Source organism: Rana temporaria, chromosome 8, assembly GCF_905171775.1.
Source record: "Rana temporaria chromosome 8, aRanTem1.1, whole genome shotgun sequence".
NCBI classification, from domain to species: Eukaryota; Metazoa; Chordata; class Amphibia; order Anura; family Ranidae; genus Rana; species Rana temporaria.
Window position 1 is genome coordinate 7,034,929 of NC_053496.1, and position 17,479 is coordinate 7,052,407.

General features: G+C 53.8%; 2 protein-coding genes across 3 annotated transcripts in view; one reads left to right on the forward strand and one right to left on the reverse strand.

Annotated features, from left to right (window-relative positions):
- The window catches only part of MORN4 (MORN repeat containing 4), a 38,528-nt gene extending 37,507 nt beyond the window's left edge, over nt 1–1,021 (reverse strand). Inside the window, exon 1 of the mRNA XM_040361252.1 lies at nt 895–1,021. The gene's annotated coding sequence lies outside the window, so the exon portion shown is untranslated. The remainder of the gene's footprint in view (nt 1–894) is intronic.
- Nucleotides 1,022–1,707: 686 nt separating this feature from the next.
- Nucleotides 1,708–17,479, forward strand: part of PI4K2A (phosphatidylinositol 4-kinase type 2 alpha) — a 41,949-nt gene continuing 26,177 nt past the window's right edge. The window contains exon 1 of one of the 2 annotated variants that reach the window (XM_040361253.1): nt 1,708–2,176. In XM_040361253.1, the coding sequence (XP_040217187.1) occupies nt 1,829–2,176 (348 nt within the window). In that variant the 5' untranslated portion in view covers nt 1,708–1,828. The remainder of the gene's footprint in view (nt 2,177–17,479) is intronic. The other variant, XM_040361254.1, reaches the window with a different exon arrangement.

Below are 17,479 nucleotides of genomic sequence, written 5' to 3' on the forward strand. Positions count from 1 at the left end.
GGTGGTTGGTTCTCAGCACCCCGTGTCCCCGCAGTTGGTTGGTTGGTTCTCAGCGCCCCGTGTCCCTGCAGTTGGTTCTCATCGGCCCGTGTCCCTGCAGGTTGTTGCTTCTCATCGCCCCGTGTCCCTGCAGGTGGTTGGTTCTCAGCGCCCCCTGTCCCTGCAGTTGGTTCTCATCGGCCCGTGTCCCTGCAGGTTGTTGCTTCTCATCGCCCCGTGTCCCTGCAGGTGGTTGGTTCTCAGCGCCCCCTGTCCCTGCAGTTGGTTGGTTCTCATCGCCCCGTGTCCCTGCAGTTGGTTGGTTCTCAGCGCCCCGTGTCCCTGCAGTTGGTTGGTTCTCAGCGCCCCGTGTCCCTGCAGTTGGTTGGTTCTCATCGGCCCGTGTCCCTGCAGGTGGTTGGGTCTCATGGCCCCCTGTCCCCGCAGTTGGTTGGTTGGTTCTCAGCGCCCCCTGTCCCCGCAGGTGGTTGGTTCTCAGCACCCCGTGTCCCCGCAGTTGGTTGGTTGGTTGGTTCTCAGCGCCCCCTGTCCCCGCAGGTGGTTGGTTCTCAGCACCCCGTGTCCCCGCAGTTGGTTGGTTGGTTCTCAGCGCCCCGTGTCCCTGCAGGTTGTTGCTTCTCATCGCCCCGTGTCCCTGCAGGTGGTTGGTTCTCAGCGCCCCCTGTCCCTGCAGGTGGTTGGTTCTCAGCGCCCCCTGTCCCTGCAGGTGGTTTGTTCTCAGCGCCCCGCGTTTCCATAGAGAAAACATGTTTAGTTCCCCGGGATGCTGAGAATAAACCAATTGTAGAGCCATGGGATGCTATAATAAAGTAATTGCAGGGACGGGGTGCTAAGAATAAAGCAATTGCAGGGACAGGGCAGTAGAATGGTGAGCACCCCTCCCCCACCTTTTACTTGTCGGTCCCGCCTCCTCCGCCGCTCCCCATAGACGCCTCTGTCCGCTCTCCGGTTCGGCTCTCAGCCCCGGATCATCACTCTCCCCGGCCACCGTCTGTCCGGCCCGTTGCTATGACAACTCTGATCATCATTGGCCGACCGGGGCGTCTACGTTTACCTGAGGAGCGAGCTGCCATTTTGGATGTGGGCAGAGCGCCGTGCCGTCCGCTGTGTCTGCTTTGTCTGGATATTTTCCGCCGGTCATTCAAATGGAAATACGGCGATGAGGTGTAGAAGATACATCGGGGTCCGGGAAAAAAGAAACGAAGTCCCTGGTTTCTATACTTTGTATGAGAGTGCCTCTGAGAACGCGGCGGCCATGTTTAAAACGGGCAAATCCACCTGTTCGCTGCCAATATATCCGAAACATTAAAATAAAAAAAAAAATTACATTTAATATAGAAAACGTTAAATTCTCCGACGCGTTTCAGCTTTGTGAGAAAATACGAGCCGTTCATTCGGTATTTCAATGACAATGAACCTGAGGCGTTCTGGGCGGCCATCCTGGAAAAGGGCAATTCCCTTAATGTTTATATTTTTCTTTCTGATTTTGTTTTTAAAACAAACCTCAAAAAACGAATGGAAATAAGTAGATAGCATTAAAAAATAGAAAACTTTAGTGGAAATTAAAGACTTATGAACATTTAATGTGTAAATGATGAACAGACGCTTCCGCCGCCATGATGGATGTGGGCGAGTACAAGCCATTGGTCGTTGAAGTGACAGCGGGCGTGGCCGGGCAGGTCGCCGTCTCCCCATTGGTCGCGGTGATCCGGAAGTATGTGAGTGAGTCAGCTGAGTGTCACCTGTTCTCGTGTTGTCGCTTTTTCGCTGTGGCGGAACACACCGGCTGCTCTCCGCCAATTGTCCCGCCCCCTCCCCCCGGGTTGTCATGGATGAAAGCAGCCCGCTGGTGTCCCCGGTGAGGGAACCGGAGTGTGACCCCGCCTCCCCGGGACAGCTGAGCCCCGCCTCCTCCCGGTTCCCCGGTGTGGTGATCCGGATCCCTCAGGGTGGACCGCCCACACCGGCGGCTCCTTCTCCGCCCGGATCCCCCACCGACAGCGAGAGGCAGCCGCTGCTGGACCGATCCGCCACCCGGGATAAGAACTCCTTCCCGGAGGAGCCCGAGTTCGGAGAGGTGGTGAGGAAAGCCGAGAAGGCGATCAGCCGCGGGATCTTCCCGGAGAGGATCTACCAGGGATCCAGCGGGAGCTACTTCGTGAAAGATCAGCAAGAGGTAAGTGATCAATAGGGGGATGGGGGAGGGAGATGATCAGTGATGGGCGAGGGAAGTGATCAATAGGGGGAGGGAGGTGATCAATAGTGGGGTGGGGAGGTGATCAATAGTGGGATGGGGAGGTGATCAATAGTGGGATGGGGAGGGAGGTGATCAGTAATGGGGAGGGAGGTGATGGGGGAGGGAGGTGATCAATAGTGGGAGGGAGAGGGAGGTGATCAGTGATGGGGAGGGAGGTGATCAATAGTGGGAGGGAGGTGATCAATAGTGGGATGGGGAGGGAGGTGATGGGGGAGGGAGGTGATGGGAGGGGGAGGGAGGTGATCAGTGATGGGAGGGGGAGGGAGGTGATCAGTGATGGGAGGGGGAGGGAGGTGATCAATAGGGGGAGGGAGAGGGAGGTGATCAATAGGGGGAGGGGGAGGGAGGTGATCAGTGATGGGAGGGGGAGGGAGGTGATCAATAGTGGGAGGGAGAGGGAGGTGATCAATAGGGGGAGGGGGAGGGAGGTGATCAGTGATGGGGGAGGGAGGTGATCAGTGATGAGGGAGGTGATCAATAGTGGGATGGGGAGGGAGGTGATCAATAGTGGGATGGGGAGGGAGGTGATCAGTAATGGGGAGGGAGGTGATCAATAGTGGGAGGGAGGTGATCAATAGTGGGATGGGGAGGGAGGTGATCAGTGATGGGGAGGGAGGTGATCAATAGTGGGAGGGGGAGGGAGATGATCAATAGTGGGAGGGGGAGGGAGATGATCAATAATGGGAGGGAGAGGGAGGTGATCAATAGTGGGATGGGGGAGGGAGGTGATGGGAGGGGGAGGGAGGAGATCAATAGTGGGAGGGAGAGGGAGGTGATCAATAGGGGGAGGGGGAGGGAGGTGATCAGTGATGGGGGAGGGAGGTGATCAATGATGGGAGGGTGATGGAGGTGATCAATAGTGGGAGGGGGAGGGAGGTGTTTAGTGGTGGGGGGGAGATCATTGGTGGAGAGGGAGGTGATCGGTAGTGGGATGGGGAGGGAGGTGTTCAGTGGTGGTGGTGGGGGGGGAGATCGGTGGTGGTGGTGGGGTAGGTGATCATTGGGGCAGGGGGTAAGTGTACCTCTCCTGTACTGGCAGGGCGGGGGGAGGGGGGGCCGTACATGGCTGCCATGTCTTGCTCCTTCTGCGGCGGGTATTCTGCCCACCAAACACAACCCTCTCCGGTGATTGGCCCGCTCTATTACTATATTCTACTATCATGGGGTTGAAGGGATTAGAGTGGGTCATGTGGCTCCTCCCCCACCACCGGTCACTTGCTCTGTGAAAAGCGATCGGAATGCAGATCACTAATCGGAGATTACAGCGCGGGGTGAAGGAGCGTTCTGTGCGCCATTCCCGGATTATACAAAGCTCTGATTGGATGAAGTCCCCTCCCGCCACTTCTGAAAGTGATCCAGCGGTTAATGAGCCGCTCTGACCGCTTTCATAAGAAAAGCCAGGCTCCGGCTGAGAAGATAAAATAGGGGGGTGTGGCCGATCGCTTCATCCATAATCCCGGAAAACCACTTGGAAACCAGGAGAGGTTAGATTGTCGTACAAATATATATTTGAAGTCAAATCTTTATTATTTTTTGACAATGACATGGTGTGGGCGGATTTCTGGCAGTCACAGGCTGTGTCACGCCCCTCCAGCCTGTGTCTTAGAATAAGAGGGAGGTGAAGCCTCCATCAATCCACATGTAATATCCCCCCCCATAGTTACACATAGTACTACTCCTGGGTGTGTAGGTCGTACTAGTGGGGACGGTACTACTCCTGGGTGTGTAGGTACTACCAGCGGGGACGGTACTACTCCTGGGTGTGTAGATACTACCAGCGGGACGGTACTACTCCTTGGGGTGTAGGTCGTACCAGTGGGGACGGTACTACTCCTGGGTGTGTAGGTACTACTCCTGGGTGTGTAGTTACTACCAGCGGGGACGGTACTACTCCTGGGTGTGTAGGTACTACCAGCGGGGACGGTACTACTCCTGGGTGTGTAGGTCGTACCAGCGGGGGCGGTACTACTCCTGGGTGTGTAGGTACTACCAGCGGGGACGATACTACTCCTGGGTGTGTAGGTACTACCAGCGGGGGCGGTACTACTCCTGGGTGTGTAGGTACTACCAGCGGGGGCGGTACTACTCCTGGGTGTGTAGGTACTACCAGCGGGGACGATACTACTCCTGGGTGTGTAGGTACTACCAGCGGGGACGGTACTACTCCTGGGTGTGTAGGTACTACCAGCGGGGACGGTACTACTCCTGGGTGTGTAGGTCGTACCAGCGGGGGCGGTACTACTCCTGGGTGTGTAGGTACTACCAGCGGGGACGATACTACTCCTGGGTGTGTAGGTCGTACCAGCGGGGACGGTACTACTCCTGGGCGTGTAGGTACTACCAGCGGGGACGATACTACTCCTGGGTGTGTAGGTACTACCAGCGGGGGCGGTACTACTCCTGGGTGTGTAGGTACTACCAGCGGGGGCGGTACTACTCCTGGGTGTGTAGGTACTACCAGCGGGGACGATACTACTCCTGGGTGTGTAGGTACTACCAGCGGGGGCGGTACTACTCCTGGGTGTGTAGGTACTACCAGTGGGGACGGTACTACTCCTGGGTGTGTAGGTCGTACCAGTGGGGACGATACTACTCCTGGGTGTGTGGATACTACCAGCGGGGACGGTACTACTCCTGGGGGTGTAGGTAGTACCAGCGGGGGCGGTACTACTCCTGGGTATGTAGATACTACCAGCGGGGACGGTACTACTCCTGGGTGTGTAGGTCGTACCAGTGGGGACGGCACTACTCCTGGGTGTGTAGGTCGTACCAGCGGGGGCGGTACTACTCCTGGGTGTGTAGGTCGTACCAGCGGGGACGGTACTACTCCTGGGTGTGTAGGTACTACCAGCGGGGACGGTATTACTCCTGGGTGTGTAGGTACTACCAGCGGGGGCGGTACTACTCCTGGGTGTGTAGGTCGTACCAGCGGGGACGGTACTACTCCTGGGTGTGTAGGTACTACCAGCGGGGACGGTACTACTCCTGGGTGTGTAGGTACTACCAGCGGGGACGGTACTACTCCTGGGTGTGTAGGTCGTACCAGTGGGGACGGTACTACTCCTGGGTGTGTAGGTACTACCAGCGGGGACGGTACTACTCCTGGGTGTGTAGGTACTACCAGCGGGGACGGTACTACTCCTGGGTGTGTAGGTCGTACCAGCAGGGACGGTACTACTCCTGTTCTTGTCGGGGGTGAGTGGCGCTCCCCCCCCCCGAGGCCGGTGTCCTTGGCGGGGGTGAGTGGCGCCCCCCCCCCCTGAGGCCGGTGTCCTTGGCGGGGGTGAGTGGCGCCCCCCCCCCTGAGGCCGGTGTCCTTGGCGGGGGTGAGTGGCGCCCCCCCCCTGAGGCCGGTGTCCTTGTCGGGGGTGAGTGCCCCCGTCCCTGAGGCCGGTGTCCTTGTCGGGGGTGAGTGGCGCCCCCCTCCCTGAGGCCGGTGTCCTTGTCGGTGGGGGGAGTGGCGCCCCCTGAGGCCGGTGTCCTTGTCGGGGGTGAGTGGCGCCCCCCCCCCCCCCCTGAGGCCGGTGTCCTTGTTGGGGGTGAGTGCCCCCGTCCCTGAGGCCGGTGTCCTTGTCGGGGGTGAGTGCCCCCGTCCCTGAGGCCGGTGTCCTTGTCGGGGGTGAGTGGCGCCCCCCCCTTCCTGAGGCCGGTGTCCTTGTCGGGGGTGAGTGGCGCCCCCCCCTCCCTGAGGCCGGTGTCCTTGTCGGGGGTGAGTGGCGCCCCCCTGAGGCCGGTGTCCTTGTCGGAGGGTGAGTGGCGCACCCATAGAAGGCGTAGTTCAGCGTCTGACCTCCTGACTATCGCACACTTGAGAAGACTCTCCTCTGTTCCTCGTTCCTCTTCACTCCTCGGTGTAAAGACGTCCGGCAGACATTGTGCGACATTCTCCACATTCCTCTCCATAGCTGAATGGAATTGTCACTTGTCTGTTGGAATCTCCCGATACGTCGTGCTGAGTTCTCCACTGCCAGCAGCAAAAAAAAAATTTGCGCCACCTCCGCTGGTTGGGTCCCTGGCTTGACACACAAGGCTGCTCGGCAGGCGCCACCTCCGCTGGTTGGGTCCCTGGCTCGACACACAAGGCAGTGATGTGAGGGAGGTGATCAATAGAGGGGTGGGGAGGGAGGTGATCAGTGATGGGGAGGTAGGTGATCAATAGTGAGAGGGAAGTGATCAGTTATGGGGAGGGAAGTGAGCAGTTATGGGGAGGGAAGTGATCAATAGTGGGAGGGGGAGGGAAGTGATCAGTGATTGGGAGGGAGGTGATCAATAATGTGAGGGGGAGGGAGATGATCAATAATGTGAGGGGGAGGGAGATGATCAATAGTGGGAGGGAGAGGGAAGTGATCAATTGTGGGAGGGGGAGGGAAGTGATTAATAGTGGGAGGGGGAGAGAGGTGATCAGTGATGGGGGGAGAGAGGTGATCAGCGGGGACGGTACTACTCCTGGGTGTGTAGATACTTCCAGCGGGGGCGGTACTACTCCTGGGTGTGTAGGTCGTACCAGCGGGGACGGTACTACTCCTGGGTGTGTAGTTACTACCAGCGGGGATGGTACTACTCCTGGGTGTGTAGATACTACCAGCGGGGACGGTACTACTCCTGGGTGTGTAGGTACTACCAGCGGGGGCGGTACTACTCCTGGGTGTGTAGATACTACCAGCGGGGGCGGTACTACTCCTGGGTGTGTAGATACTACCAGCGGGGACGGTACTACTCCTGGGTGTGGGTCGTACCAGCGGGGACGGTACTACTCCTGGGTGTGTAGGTACTACCAGCGGGGACGGTACTACTCCTGGGTGTGTAGATACTACCAGCGGGGATGGTACTACTCCTGGGTGTGTAGGTCGTACCAGCGGGGGCGGTACTACTCCTGGGTGTGTAGGTACTACCAGCGGGGATGGTACTACTCCTGGGTGTGTAGATACTACCAGCGGGGATGGTACTACTCCTGGGTGTGTAGGTCGTACCAGCGGGGACGGTACTACTCCTGGGTGTGTAGGTACTACCAGCGGGGGCGGTACTACTCCTGGGTGTGTAGGTCGTACCAGCGGGGGCGGTACTACTCCTGGGTGTGTAGGTACTACCAGCGGGGATGGTACTACTCCTGGGTGTGTAGGTCGTACCAGCGGGGACGGTACTACTCCTGGGTGTGTAGGTACTACCAGCGGGGACGGTACTACTCCTGGGTGTGTAGGTACTACCAGCGGGGACAGTACTACTCCTGGGTGTGTAGGTACTACCAGCGGGGACGGTACTACTCCTGGGTGTGTAGATACTACCAGCGGGGACGGTACTACTCCTGGGTGTGTAGATACTACCAGCGGGGACGGTATTACTCCTGGGTGTGTAGGTACTACCAGCGGGGACGGTACTACTCCTGGGTGTGTAGGTACTACCAGCGGGGACGGTACTACTCCTGGGTGTGTAGGTAGTACCAGCGGGGACGGTACTACTCCTGGGTGTGTAGGTCGTACCAGCGGGGACGGTACTACTCCTGGGTGTGTAGGTACTACCAGCGGGGACGGTACTACTCCTGGGTGTGTAGGTCGTACCAGCGGGGGCGGTACTACTCCTGGGTGTGTAGGTACTACCAGCGGGGATGATACTACTCCTGGGTGTGTAGGTCGTACCAGCGGGGGCGGTACTACTCCTGGGTGTGTAGGTCGTACCAGCGGGGGCGGTACTACTCCTGGGTGTGTAGGTCGTACAAGCGGGGGCGGTACTACTCCTGGGTGTGTAGGTACTACCAGCGGGGACGGTACTACTCCTGGGGTGAGCGATGGAAGACCTTGGAGCAGCTGAATGTTGGGGTGAAGTAATCTTTTCCTCGGAGAAGACCTCACATGCTGCATAGAAATTAATTTCCTCTTCTGATCCTTACCGCCATGTTGGCGACTTTACATCTTTTTTCGTCTTTCGTTTCTGCTTGTGGTCGGTGCAGGGAAATGAGGGGGGGGGGGGGGGTGGGGTGGGGGGGGGCGGGGGTTGGTTTCCATGCAAGCTTTGGAGATTACTCCAGATACAATGGCTTATGAAAAGAATATTGTATCCTTCAAGGCTTGGACTACTACTACATCCACTGATTGGCCATAACATTATGAGCTCTGCCCGTGGAGGAGGGCCGCCCCCTGATCGGTGTCCTTGGCGGGGGGGGGTGAGTGACGCCCCCCCTGAGGTTGGTGTCCTTGTCGGGGGTGAGTGGCGCCTCCCCTGAGGCCGGTGTCCTTGTCGGGGGTGAGTGGCGCCTCCCCTGAGGCCGGTGTCCTTGTCGGGGGTGAGTGGCGCCTCCCCTGAGGCCGGTGTCCTTGTCGGGGGTGAGTGGTGCCCCCCTGAGGCCGGTGTCCTTGTCGGAGGGTGAGTGGTGCCCCCCTGAGGCCGGTGTCCTTGTCGGAGGGTGAGTGGCGCACCCATAGAAGGCGTAGTTCAGCGTCTGACCTCCTGACTATCGCACACTTGAGAAGACTCTCCTCTGTTCCTCGTTCCTCTTCACTCCTCGGTGTAAAGACGTCCGGCAGACATTGTGCGACATTCTCCACATTCCTCTCCATAGCTGAATGGAATTGTCACTTGTCTGTTGGAATCTCCCGATACGTCGTGCTGAGTTCTCCACTGCCAGCAGCAAAAAAAAAATTTGCGCCACCTCCGCTGGTTGGGTCCCTGGCTCGACACACAAGGCTGCTCGGCAGGCGCCACCTCCGCTGGTTGGGTCCCTGGCTCGACACACAAGGCTGCTCGGCAGGCGCCACCTCCGCTGGTTGGGTCCCTGGCTTGATACCCTCTGAAGTTTCCAGATTCTTCACCGTCCCCGGTTGGTGAGAATGCTGCTCCGATACTTGCTTCAATTACTCACTGTGGTCCCTGGTAATAAGAGGGTCCCTTAGTGGTGACAGCTTCCCCTCTACCTCCGACCATGACAGGTTCTCCGGCTGGCAGAACCGTCACTTCTGGTTGGACTGCAAGCCTCAATCCCAACCCTGCGCTGCTCTCTCCTGCTTCTGGATGGGCCCTCAGACAGCCTAGCAGCCAGATGCCCCCAGAATAGGCCTCATCTCTGGCCTAGCAGCCCGGGCAGTATAACGCATGTCCACCCAGACAGCCGTCCAGGTGGCACAGAACCAGATCACGTGACTCCACCCAAATATATAGGTTCTCCCAGCAGGCCAAGGGATTCAAGAAAACCCCCTGCCCATTGGCTGAGATACCCAAAATCTGACCCTGCGTTGCCCTTATACCACCAAGTATCGGGCCACCTAGTGGTAGAAGAGAAAAATGCAACAAGGCCAAGCTTGGGGGGGGGGGGGAGAGAATCAATGGATAGTAGGGGTGCAACGGATCAAAAAACTCACGGATCGGATCGATCCTCGGATCAGGAGTCACGGATCGGATCATTTTCGGATCAGCAAAAAAAAAAAGACAAATCTTGTTACACCCACTAGAGTTTTTGATTTCACAGTTCTTCTCAACACAAAACGGAGCTTATGTGCTTAAATACAGTGTTTGGAAATCCGACATGTACGAAAGTGGTGTCACCAGTTCCCTACTGTGACCTGAACTATCCCAATCATCAGATCCCTTTAGTGTCATTGATCGGCGGGCTGAGTGTCTAGTGAAAATCCCCCCTACGTGCTCAGTCCATACAGATCCCCCCGATCGCCTCCTCTCTCTTCTCTGGCAAGCAGCAGGACGCCCGGTGCGGCGGCGGCAGCGGCTCCCCGTGCGGATTCCTCAAGGTGCAGCATGGAGCTCATCTCTGGGCTGTTAGGAGTCAATGACATATTGAGCTCAAGTGCCCACAAACTTCCGAGGAGCAGCCTGCATCCCCCGCACCGGGTGGACCTCGATGGCCGCCGCTTCGATAGCTAGGCCGAAGCCGCGGCCTTTCCTATGGACCGGGAGGCCCGTGGATCGCCGTGTGTCCCGACCCGAAGGTGCTGATCTGTACGGATCAGTTGCACCCCTAGTGACAATACTTGATGTGTTCCCACTGTCATATGGCATTCTTGTGCCACAGTGCCTACACATCGTCACGGTTTTATCCACTAACCTCTTTCCTTCATCATTATATTAGACAGGGAAGCCAAAATGCTCCCTTACAGGGGATTTTAATGACGCGGGGCATTCAAGCTCCTCCGTTCGCCATTACCACGCTGTGTGTGGACTGAACATGCGCAAATTATTTTTTTTTTTTTTTTTTAGAAAACAATCCTCGGATCACGTGTGTGCGGTTCGGATCAATCTTTTTCGGTTCGGATCACGGATCAATGACGATCCGTTGCACCCCTAATGGATAGTGAGTGAATAACTTGTATAGCGCTACAAATGCGAATCGCTTCAATCGCATCTCTATTAATCAACCATGATTACTTGCAGCCCTCTTTGTATAATAAAAACCGCAGAGGTGATCAAATACCAGCAAAAGAAAGCTCTATTTGTGTGGGAAAAATTATATGAATGTCATTTGGGTGCCGTGTTACCTGACCGCGTATTTACAAGTTAACCGCTTGCCGATCAGCCGCAGTATAACGGCGGCAGGTCGGCACGATCCTGCGAACCGGCGTAGCTGTACGCCGGTCCCTTTAAAGTGGAAGTAAACCCTCCTAGGAAGCTGCCATCTTGGCCTCTGTTTAATCTACAACTTCCATGATGCTTCACATGTGATCAGTTATGACACCAGCCATTGGATGGTTTGATAGTTTGGTTGAGAGCGCAACCAATGGGAGTGTTATATTTCCAGCACATGCCGGAAAGATAACTGTTTTATGGATGGGTTTACTTCCGTTTTAAGCGGGATTGCAGGTGCGCACGCCCGCCGCATCACTGGGGTGCCGATGCTCGTGACCGGCGAGCGATCGCGGACACGAGAGGCAGAACACGGGGCTGTGTGTGTGTGCGTGTGTGTGTGTGCGTGTGTGTGTGTGTGTGTGTGCGTGTGTGTGTGTGTGTAAACACACACATCCCTGTTCTTTTCAGGGAGGAAAGACGGATTGTGAATTCCTAATAGCTAGGAACCACGATCTATCATTTCTTCTAGGTCAGTCCCCTCCCCCTTTCAGTTAGAACACACACTAGGGAACACTTAACCCCTTGATCACCCCCCTAGTGTTAACACCCTTCCCTGCCAGTGCCATTTTTACAGTAATCCGTGCATTTTTATAGCACTGATCGCTGTATAAATGTCACTAGTCTCAAAAATGTGTCAAACCTGTCCGTCATAATGTCGCAGTACTGCTAAAAATCGCTGATCGCCGCCATTACTAGTAAAAAAAAGAGAAACAAATTGTAATAACAATGCCATAAATCTATCCCCTATTTTGTAGACGCTATAACGTTTGCGCAAACCAATCGATTTACGCTTATTGCATGTTTTTTTTTTTTTACCAAAAATATGTAGAACACATATTGGCCTAAACTGAGGAAAAAATTTAGCTTTTAAAAAAAAAAAATTGTCTATTTATTATAGCAAAAACACAAAATATTTTTTATTTTTATTTTTTTATTTATTTTTTTCCAAAATTTTCGCTCCTCTTTTTTTTTTTTTGTTTATAGCGCAAAAAATAAAAACCGCAGAGGTGATCAAATGCCACCAATAGAAATCTCTATTTGTGGGGAAAAAAGGTTGCCAACTTTGTTTGGGAGCCACGTGGCACGACCGCGCAATTGTCTGTTAAAGCGATGCAGTGCCGAATTCCGAAAAATGGCCCGGTCATTCGGCAGCCAAGCCCCATTAGTACGGAGGGGGAGAGTGCGCATTCGGGGGCCACAAAGCCGCAGAGCCGTGTGGGCTGTGCCCGTGGAGCCGCTGAATCACAAATGACACTGCCAAGTGGGCAAACAGTTTACTTTCCTGCTGGATGAGAAGAGTAAATATCTGCTGCCCCCCCCCCCCCCCCCCCCCCCCGGGCCCTCGCATTGCTTCTCTCCTCTATTTGCATCATGCCGTGGTCTGGATTGCAGAAAGTAGGATTCTGGTATTTCATGGGGGTGGAAATTTCGGTCACATGTGCAATTTTTAAATCTTCACATGTTTGGTATCCATTTACTTGACGCAGACTCCTCCTTTTTATATTTCACACAAAAAAAAAATTGGTTATCGTGTTTGCGTGCGCTAAAATTGACGTGTATTGTTTTAAAAAAAAAAAAATCCTGAAAATGTGTTCGACGTGAAAAAAAATTGCAACAGCCACCATTTTATTCTCCAGGCACTACCTACAGAAAATATTATAATGTTTGGGAGTTCCAAGTAATTTTCTAGTAAAAATAAATAAATAAATAAATAAATAATGCAGATTTAATGCAGATTGTCTGCAAATTGTCAAACTTTTTGGGTGGCGTTCTGCGCTAATGTTCTTAATTTCTTTTCCCTTTTTTTTTTTTTTTTTTTTGTGAATTAGAGATCCCCACCCCCTTCCCTTCATTAGTTTGCTTGTAACAGGAGCAGCTCTGCAGCCTTTCAGTCGGATTTCACGTTCTCCAGTAAAAGTTTCCCATCTCAGGTGTCTATCTGCCTCTATCTCACCTTACCTGCCCTCCCCATTCACCTTGCCTGTCCTCCTCGTTCGCCTTACCTGTCCTCCTCGTTCACCTTACCTGCCCTCGCCGTCCGCCTTGCCCGCGCCCCTCGCCGTCCGCCTTGCCCGCGCCCCTCGCCTTCGGCCTCGCCTGCCCTCGCCTTCGGCCTCGCCTGCCCTCGCCTTCGGCCTCGCCTGCCCTCGCCTTCCGCCTCGCCTGCCCTCGCCTTCCGCCTCGCCTGCCCTCGCCGTCCGCTTCGCCTGCCTTCCGCCTCGCCTGCCCTCGCCGTCCGCCTCGCCTGCCCTCGCCGTCCGCCTCGCCTGCCCTTCGCCGTCCGCCTCGCCTGCCCTTCGCCGTCCGCCTTACTGCAGGGATAAGAAGCGGAGAGATCCTTCCCTCTGCAGGGATAAGAAACGGATCATTTCTCTGTACAGAGACATCAACACAGAGCTCTGGCTGTGATTGGACACAGCTGATCAGCAGGTCCCGGTCCTGAATCATTGTCTGGGACCTGCTGACAAACTCCCGCTGTGTACAATCACAGTGGGTGTTAGGGAGGGGGGTGTACATCCTAAACCCGGAAACAGGCAGTGTACCTGTACGGGGTGCCCATCTGCAGCACATTGCGGGCAGGTGGTCCGCAAATGGCTTATTCCTCTCTTGCTTTATATTTTGTCGATTTTTGGCGCCGCGTTTTTTCGATCGGCGTGACTTTATCTCCATCTCTGGTTTAGTGAAGCAGAAGAGCCGGACATGTAAGTAAAGTATAGCGGGAATGTGGAAGTGGACCTGGGCGCTCTGTATGTAGATCAGAGTCCTGCGTTCGTTCGTTCCACTCGCTGAATCTTTAATCTCCTGTGTATGAGGGGGGGGGGGGGGAGAGACTTTAATACAGGAGGTGTGTTACTGGCCGGATCACCAGGTGAAAGCTGAGGGTAAAAGCCAAAGGAAAGATTTGCTACAAGTTGTCACAATGTCTTTCGGTTAGTTGGAATAGTAATAGTGGGAGAAGGTCGGAGGTCAGCCGTAATCCACATGTTCTGGTCACGTGATCTCAGTAATGGATCCATGAAGCTGCATTCCAGCAAACACCCCCCCCCCCCCCCCCCCCACCGGATCCTCTCATACCATATAAATGACCCCAGATCCACCCACACCGGGTCCATTCATGCCAGCCAGATCCATTCATACCAGCCAGATCCGTCACCCCAGGGTTCCATCCACACCCGATCCATCCACACCAGATCCATCCATACCAGCCAGATCCGTCACCCCAGGGTTCCATCCATACCCGATCCATCCACACCAGATCCATCCATACCAGCCAGATCCATCACCCCGGGTTCCATCCACACCAGATCCATGACCCCCAGGTCCATCCAGATCCATCCATACCGTATCATTCACCCTACTAGATCCATCCATACCAGCCAGATCCATCACCCCGGGTTCAATCCATACCCAATCCACCCACACTAGATCTATCCATACCAGCCAGGTCCATCCAGATCCATCCATACCGTATCATTCACCCCGTGTTCCATCCATACCCGATCCATCCACACCAGCCAGATCCCAGGTTTATCCAGATCCATCCACACCAGATCCATCTATACCAGCCAGATCGATCCATCCATCCATACCAGCCAGATCCATCACCCTGGGTTCCATCCATACCCGATCCATACCAGCCAGATCCATCACCCCCAGATCCATCCATACCAGCCAGATCATCCATACCAGCCAGATCCATCACCCCCAGGTCCATCTATACCAGCCAGATCCATCAATACCAGCCAGATCCATCACCCCCAGGTCCATCCATACCCGATCCATCCACACCAGCCAGATCCATCACCCCGGGTTCCATCCATACCCGATCCATCCACACCAGCCAGATCCATCACCCCGGGTTCCATCCATACCCGATCCATCCACACCAGCCAGATCCATCACCCCGGGTTCCATCCATACCCGATCCATCCACACCAGCCAGATCCATCACCCCGGGTTCCATCCATACCCGATCCATCCACACCAGCCAGATCCATCACCCCGGGTTCCATCCATACCCGATCCATCCACACCAGCCAGATCCATCACCCCGGGTTCCATCCATACCCGATCCATCCACACCAGCCAGATCCATCACCCCGGGTTCCATCCATACCCGATCCATCCACACCAGCCAGATCCATCACCCCGGGTTCCATCCATACCCGATCCATCCACACCAGCCAGATCCATCACCCCGGGTTCCATCCATACCAGGTCCATCCATAACATATCATTCACCCTACTAGATCCATCCACACCAGCCCTCCCTGTAGTAGATATGATGTTGTGAAGCGTTATGTGGAATATTTGAATCCATGCAAATCGGAATCTCCAGTCTGGATTACAGTCCTTTCCATACATGAAATGTCGGAGTGTTGCCACCACTGATCACAACCAATGCACTTCTATGGGTCCGGGTCACACCACATCAACGTGCAATGCATGGGGGTTTCGGGGTGGTTGTACAGCAATTATAGGGTTAAATCGGGCGATCGCTGCCTGTCACACAACTCTAAAAAGTGACCCAAGAGGAGAGGACATGAAAGGGGGAGGGGTTTGCGGTGACCGGTCTGTAAAGGGCTGATTGGGTTTATCCGCGGCTACGGTTGTCCATCGTGTTTTCCACGGTCCATGAAGAGAAGCTTTGTCTGGACTTCCCATCACTTGCCACCAACTCATCGGTCACAAGTCTTCCTCATTCCCTTCTCACACAATGTGTCTCCTTCTGCTGGAGAACAGGAAGCTCGTCTTTTATTTGTTGTCCGCGTGCCGCTGCCAAATGATTTTATGTCATAACCATATTATTTATGATTTTTTATATTTTTTTTACTCCAGAATCCCATAAAGAATTTCTGTACAGAGCAGCCAGTAAGAATTATAGGGGAGCAGTTTGGAATCGGGTACCAAAAGGACTCCAAAGCCACATTGGGCTTCACCTTCTATAAGATTAGTGTGAGCAGCAAGCTTTGCTAAAGTACCATTCAGCTCCAGTTTGTAAATGTTGAACACCGATCACAATGAGAGTGCTGATTGCCACCTTAAGCAAGCTGCTAGCAGGCTTCAGTGCTTCTTAAAGCTCGTCAATCAGCCATGGGGACGCAGGTTAAAGCGGAGTTCCACCCAATAGTGGAAGCTCCACTTATCTTTTTATATATATATATATATATATATATATATATATATATATATATATTTTAATTGTAGCTGGTAATATTTATGCACTAGATTTTAACATAGAACTGAGCACTGCAATGCTTGCCTTCAGTTCAGTGGTCCAATGTGCAAACTGCCTCACTGGCATCTTCTCCCTGGTTTCTTCCAGCTGCCACTCTTCGGCCATCTTGATTGGCCAGTACAGGCCTCGCCCTTGCATTTTTGTGCGGCGGCCTCTCCCCTGCGCTTTTGTGCGGCGGCCTCTCCCCTGCGCTTTTGTGCGGCGGCCTCTCCCCTGCGCTTTTGTGCGGCGGCCTCTCCCCTGTGCGGCGGCCTCTCCCTGCGCTTTTGTGCGACAGAAGGCGGCTTCTGTTGGATTAGCAAGCCAGCAACCAACTGATTTTCGATCAGCACTCTCAACCAATGAAGGAAAGGGGGGGTCCTCCGGTGTCCCCCTGTTGGAACACAACAGCTCAGCGGGGGGGAGATTGCTGTACTAATTAAGAATGGATTTTTTTCGTTCAACCCAAAAAATTGTAGTGTGTACCAAGCTTTAGAGAGAGTCACCCTCTCTGTGTCCTGTTTTAAATTAATATACAAGATTTATACAGTGCCAACAGTTTGTGCAGTGCTTCATCAAAAGTGAATGTAAAAGTAAAAACCCACGTTTTGTGTTGTCCCCAGTATTAGAGGGGACATTTTCCAATTGGGACACTAATTCTGGTGACCTGGCGGGTCCCTTAATTTGCTGGGAATTGAAGGTAAATGAAGTGAAGGTAAATCTCCCCAAAGGAACATGGATGGAAAGAAAACCTGGCAGGGGTTCTAACTCGCCCCTTACTTAATCCAAAATTGGGGGGGAAAAGTTTTGCCTATCTGCTTTGTTAGCCGCTAAACATTCTTACTTTTTTTATTTTTATTTTTCCTAACATGACAATACAGTAAAACCTTGGTTTGAGAGCGTTTTGCAAGACAAGCAAACATTTTTAATAAATGTTCTATAAGAGTAGCATCATGTCACAACGGAGTATAAAAGAGAAGAGAGGAGCCTCTAAGTGTAGCAATAATATGGTTACATTTAATGAAGATACATTTAGCAACTTATTGTTACACTTAGAGGCGCCTCTCTTCTCTTTTATACTCTGGAGCTCCTGCTGGATTTTGCTTCTTGTGGAGGCTTCCATTTGTGGAGGGACATTTTATGGTTACACAACCAATCGCATCGCTATAATCTTTTTATATGGACTATAAACTGAAGGACTAAATTGGTTGTGGAACGAATCATCTGAGTTTCCATTATTTCTTATGGGGAAATTCGCTTTGCTATACAAGTGTTTTGGATTACAAGCATGTTTCTGGAATGAATTATGCTCGCAATCCAAGATTTTACTGTATAGTCCTTGCTATCTGTGTCCATTTTGGGATCGGCGTTGCAAGGACAGGGTTCTAACCACTCTGCCATCACTTTTGTAAATGGCACGGCTGCTCTTTGTATTTTGG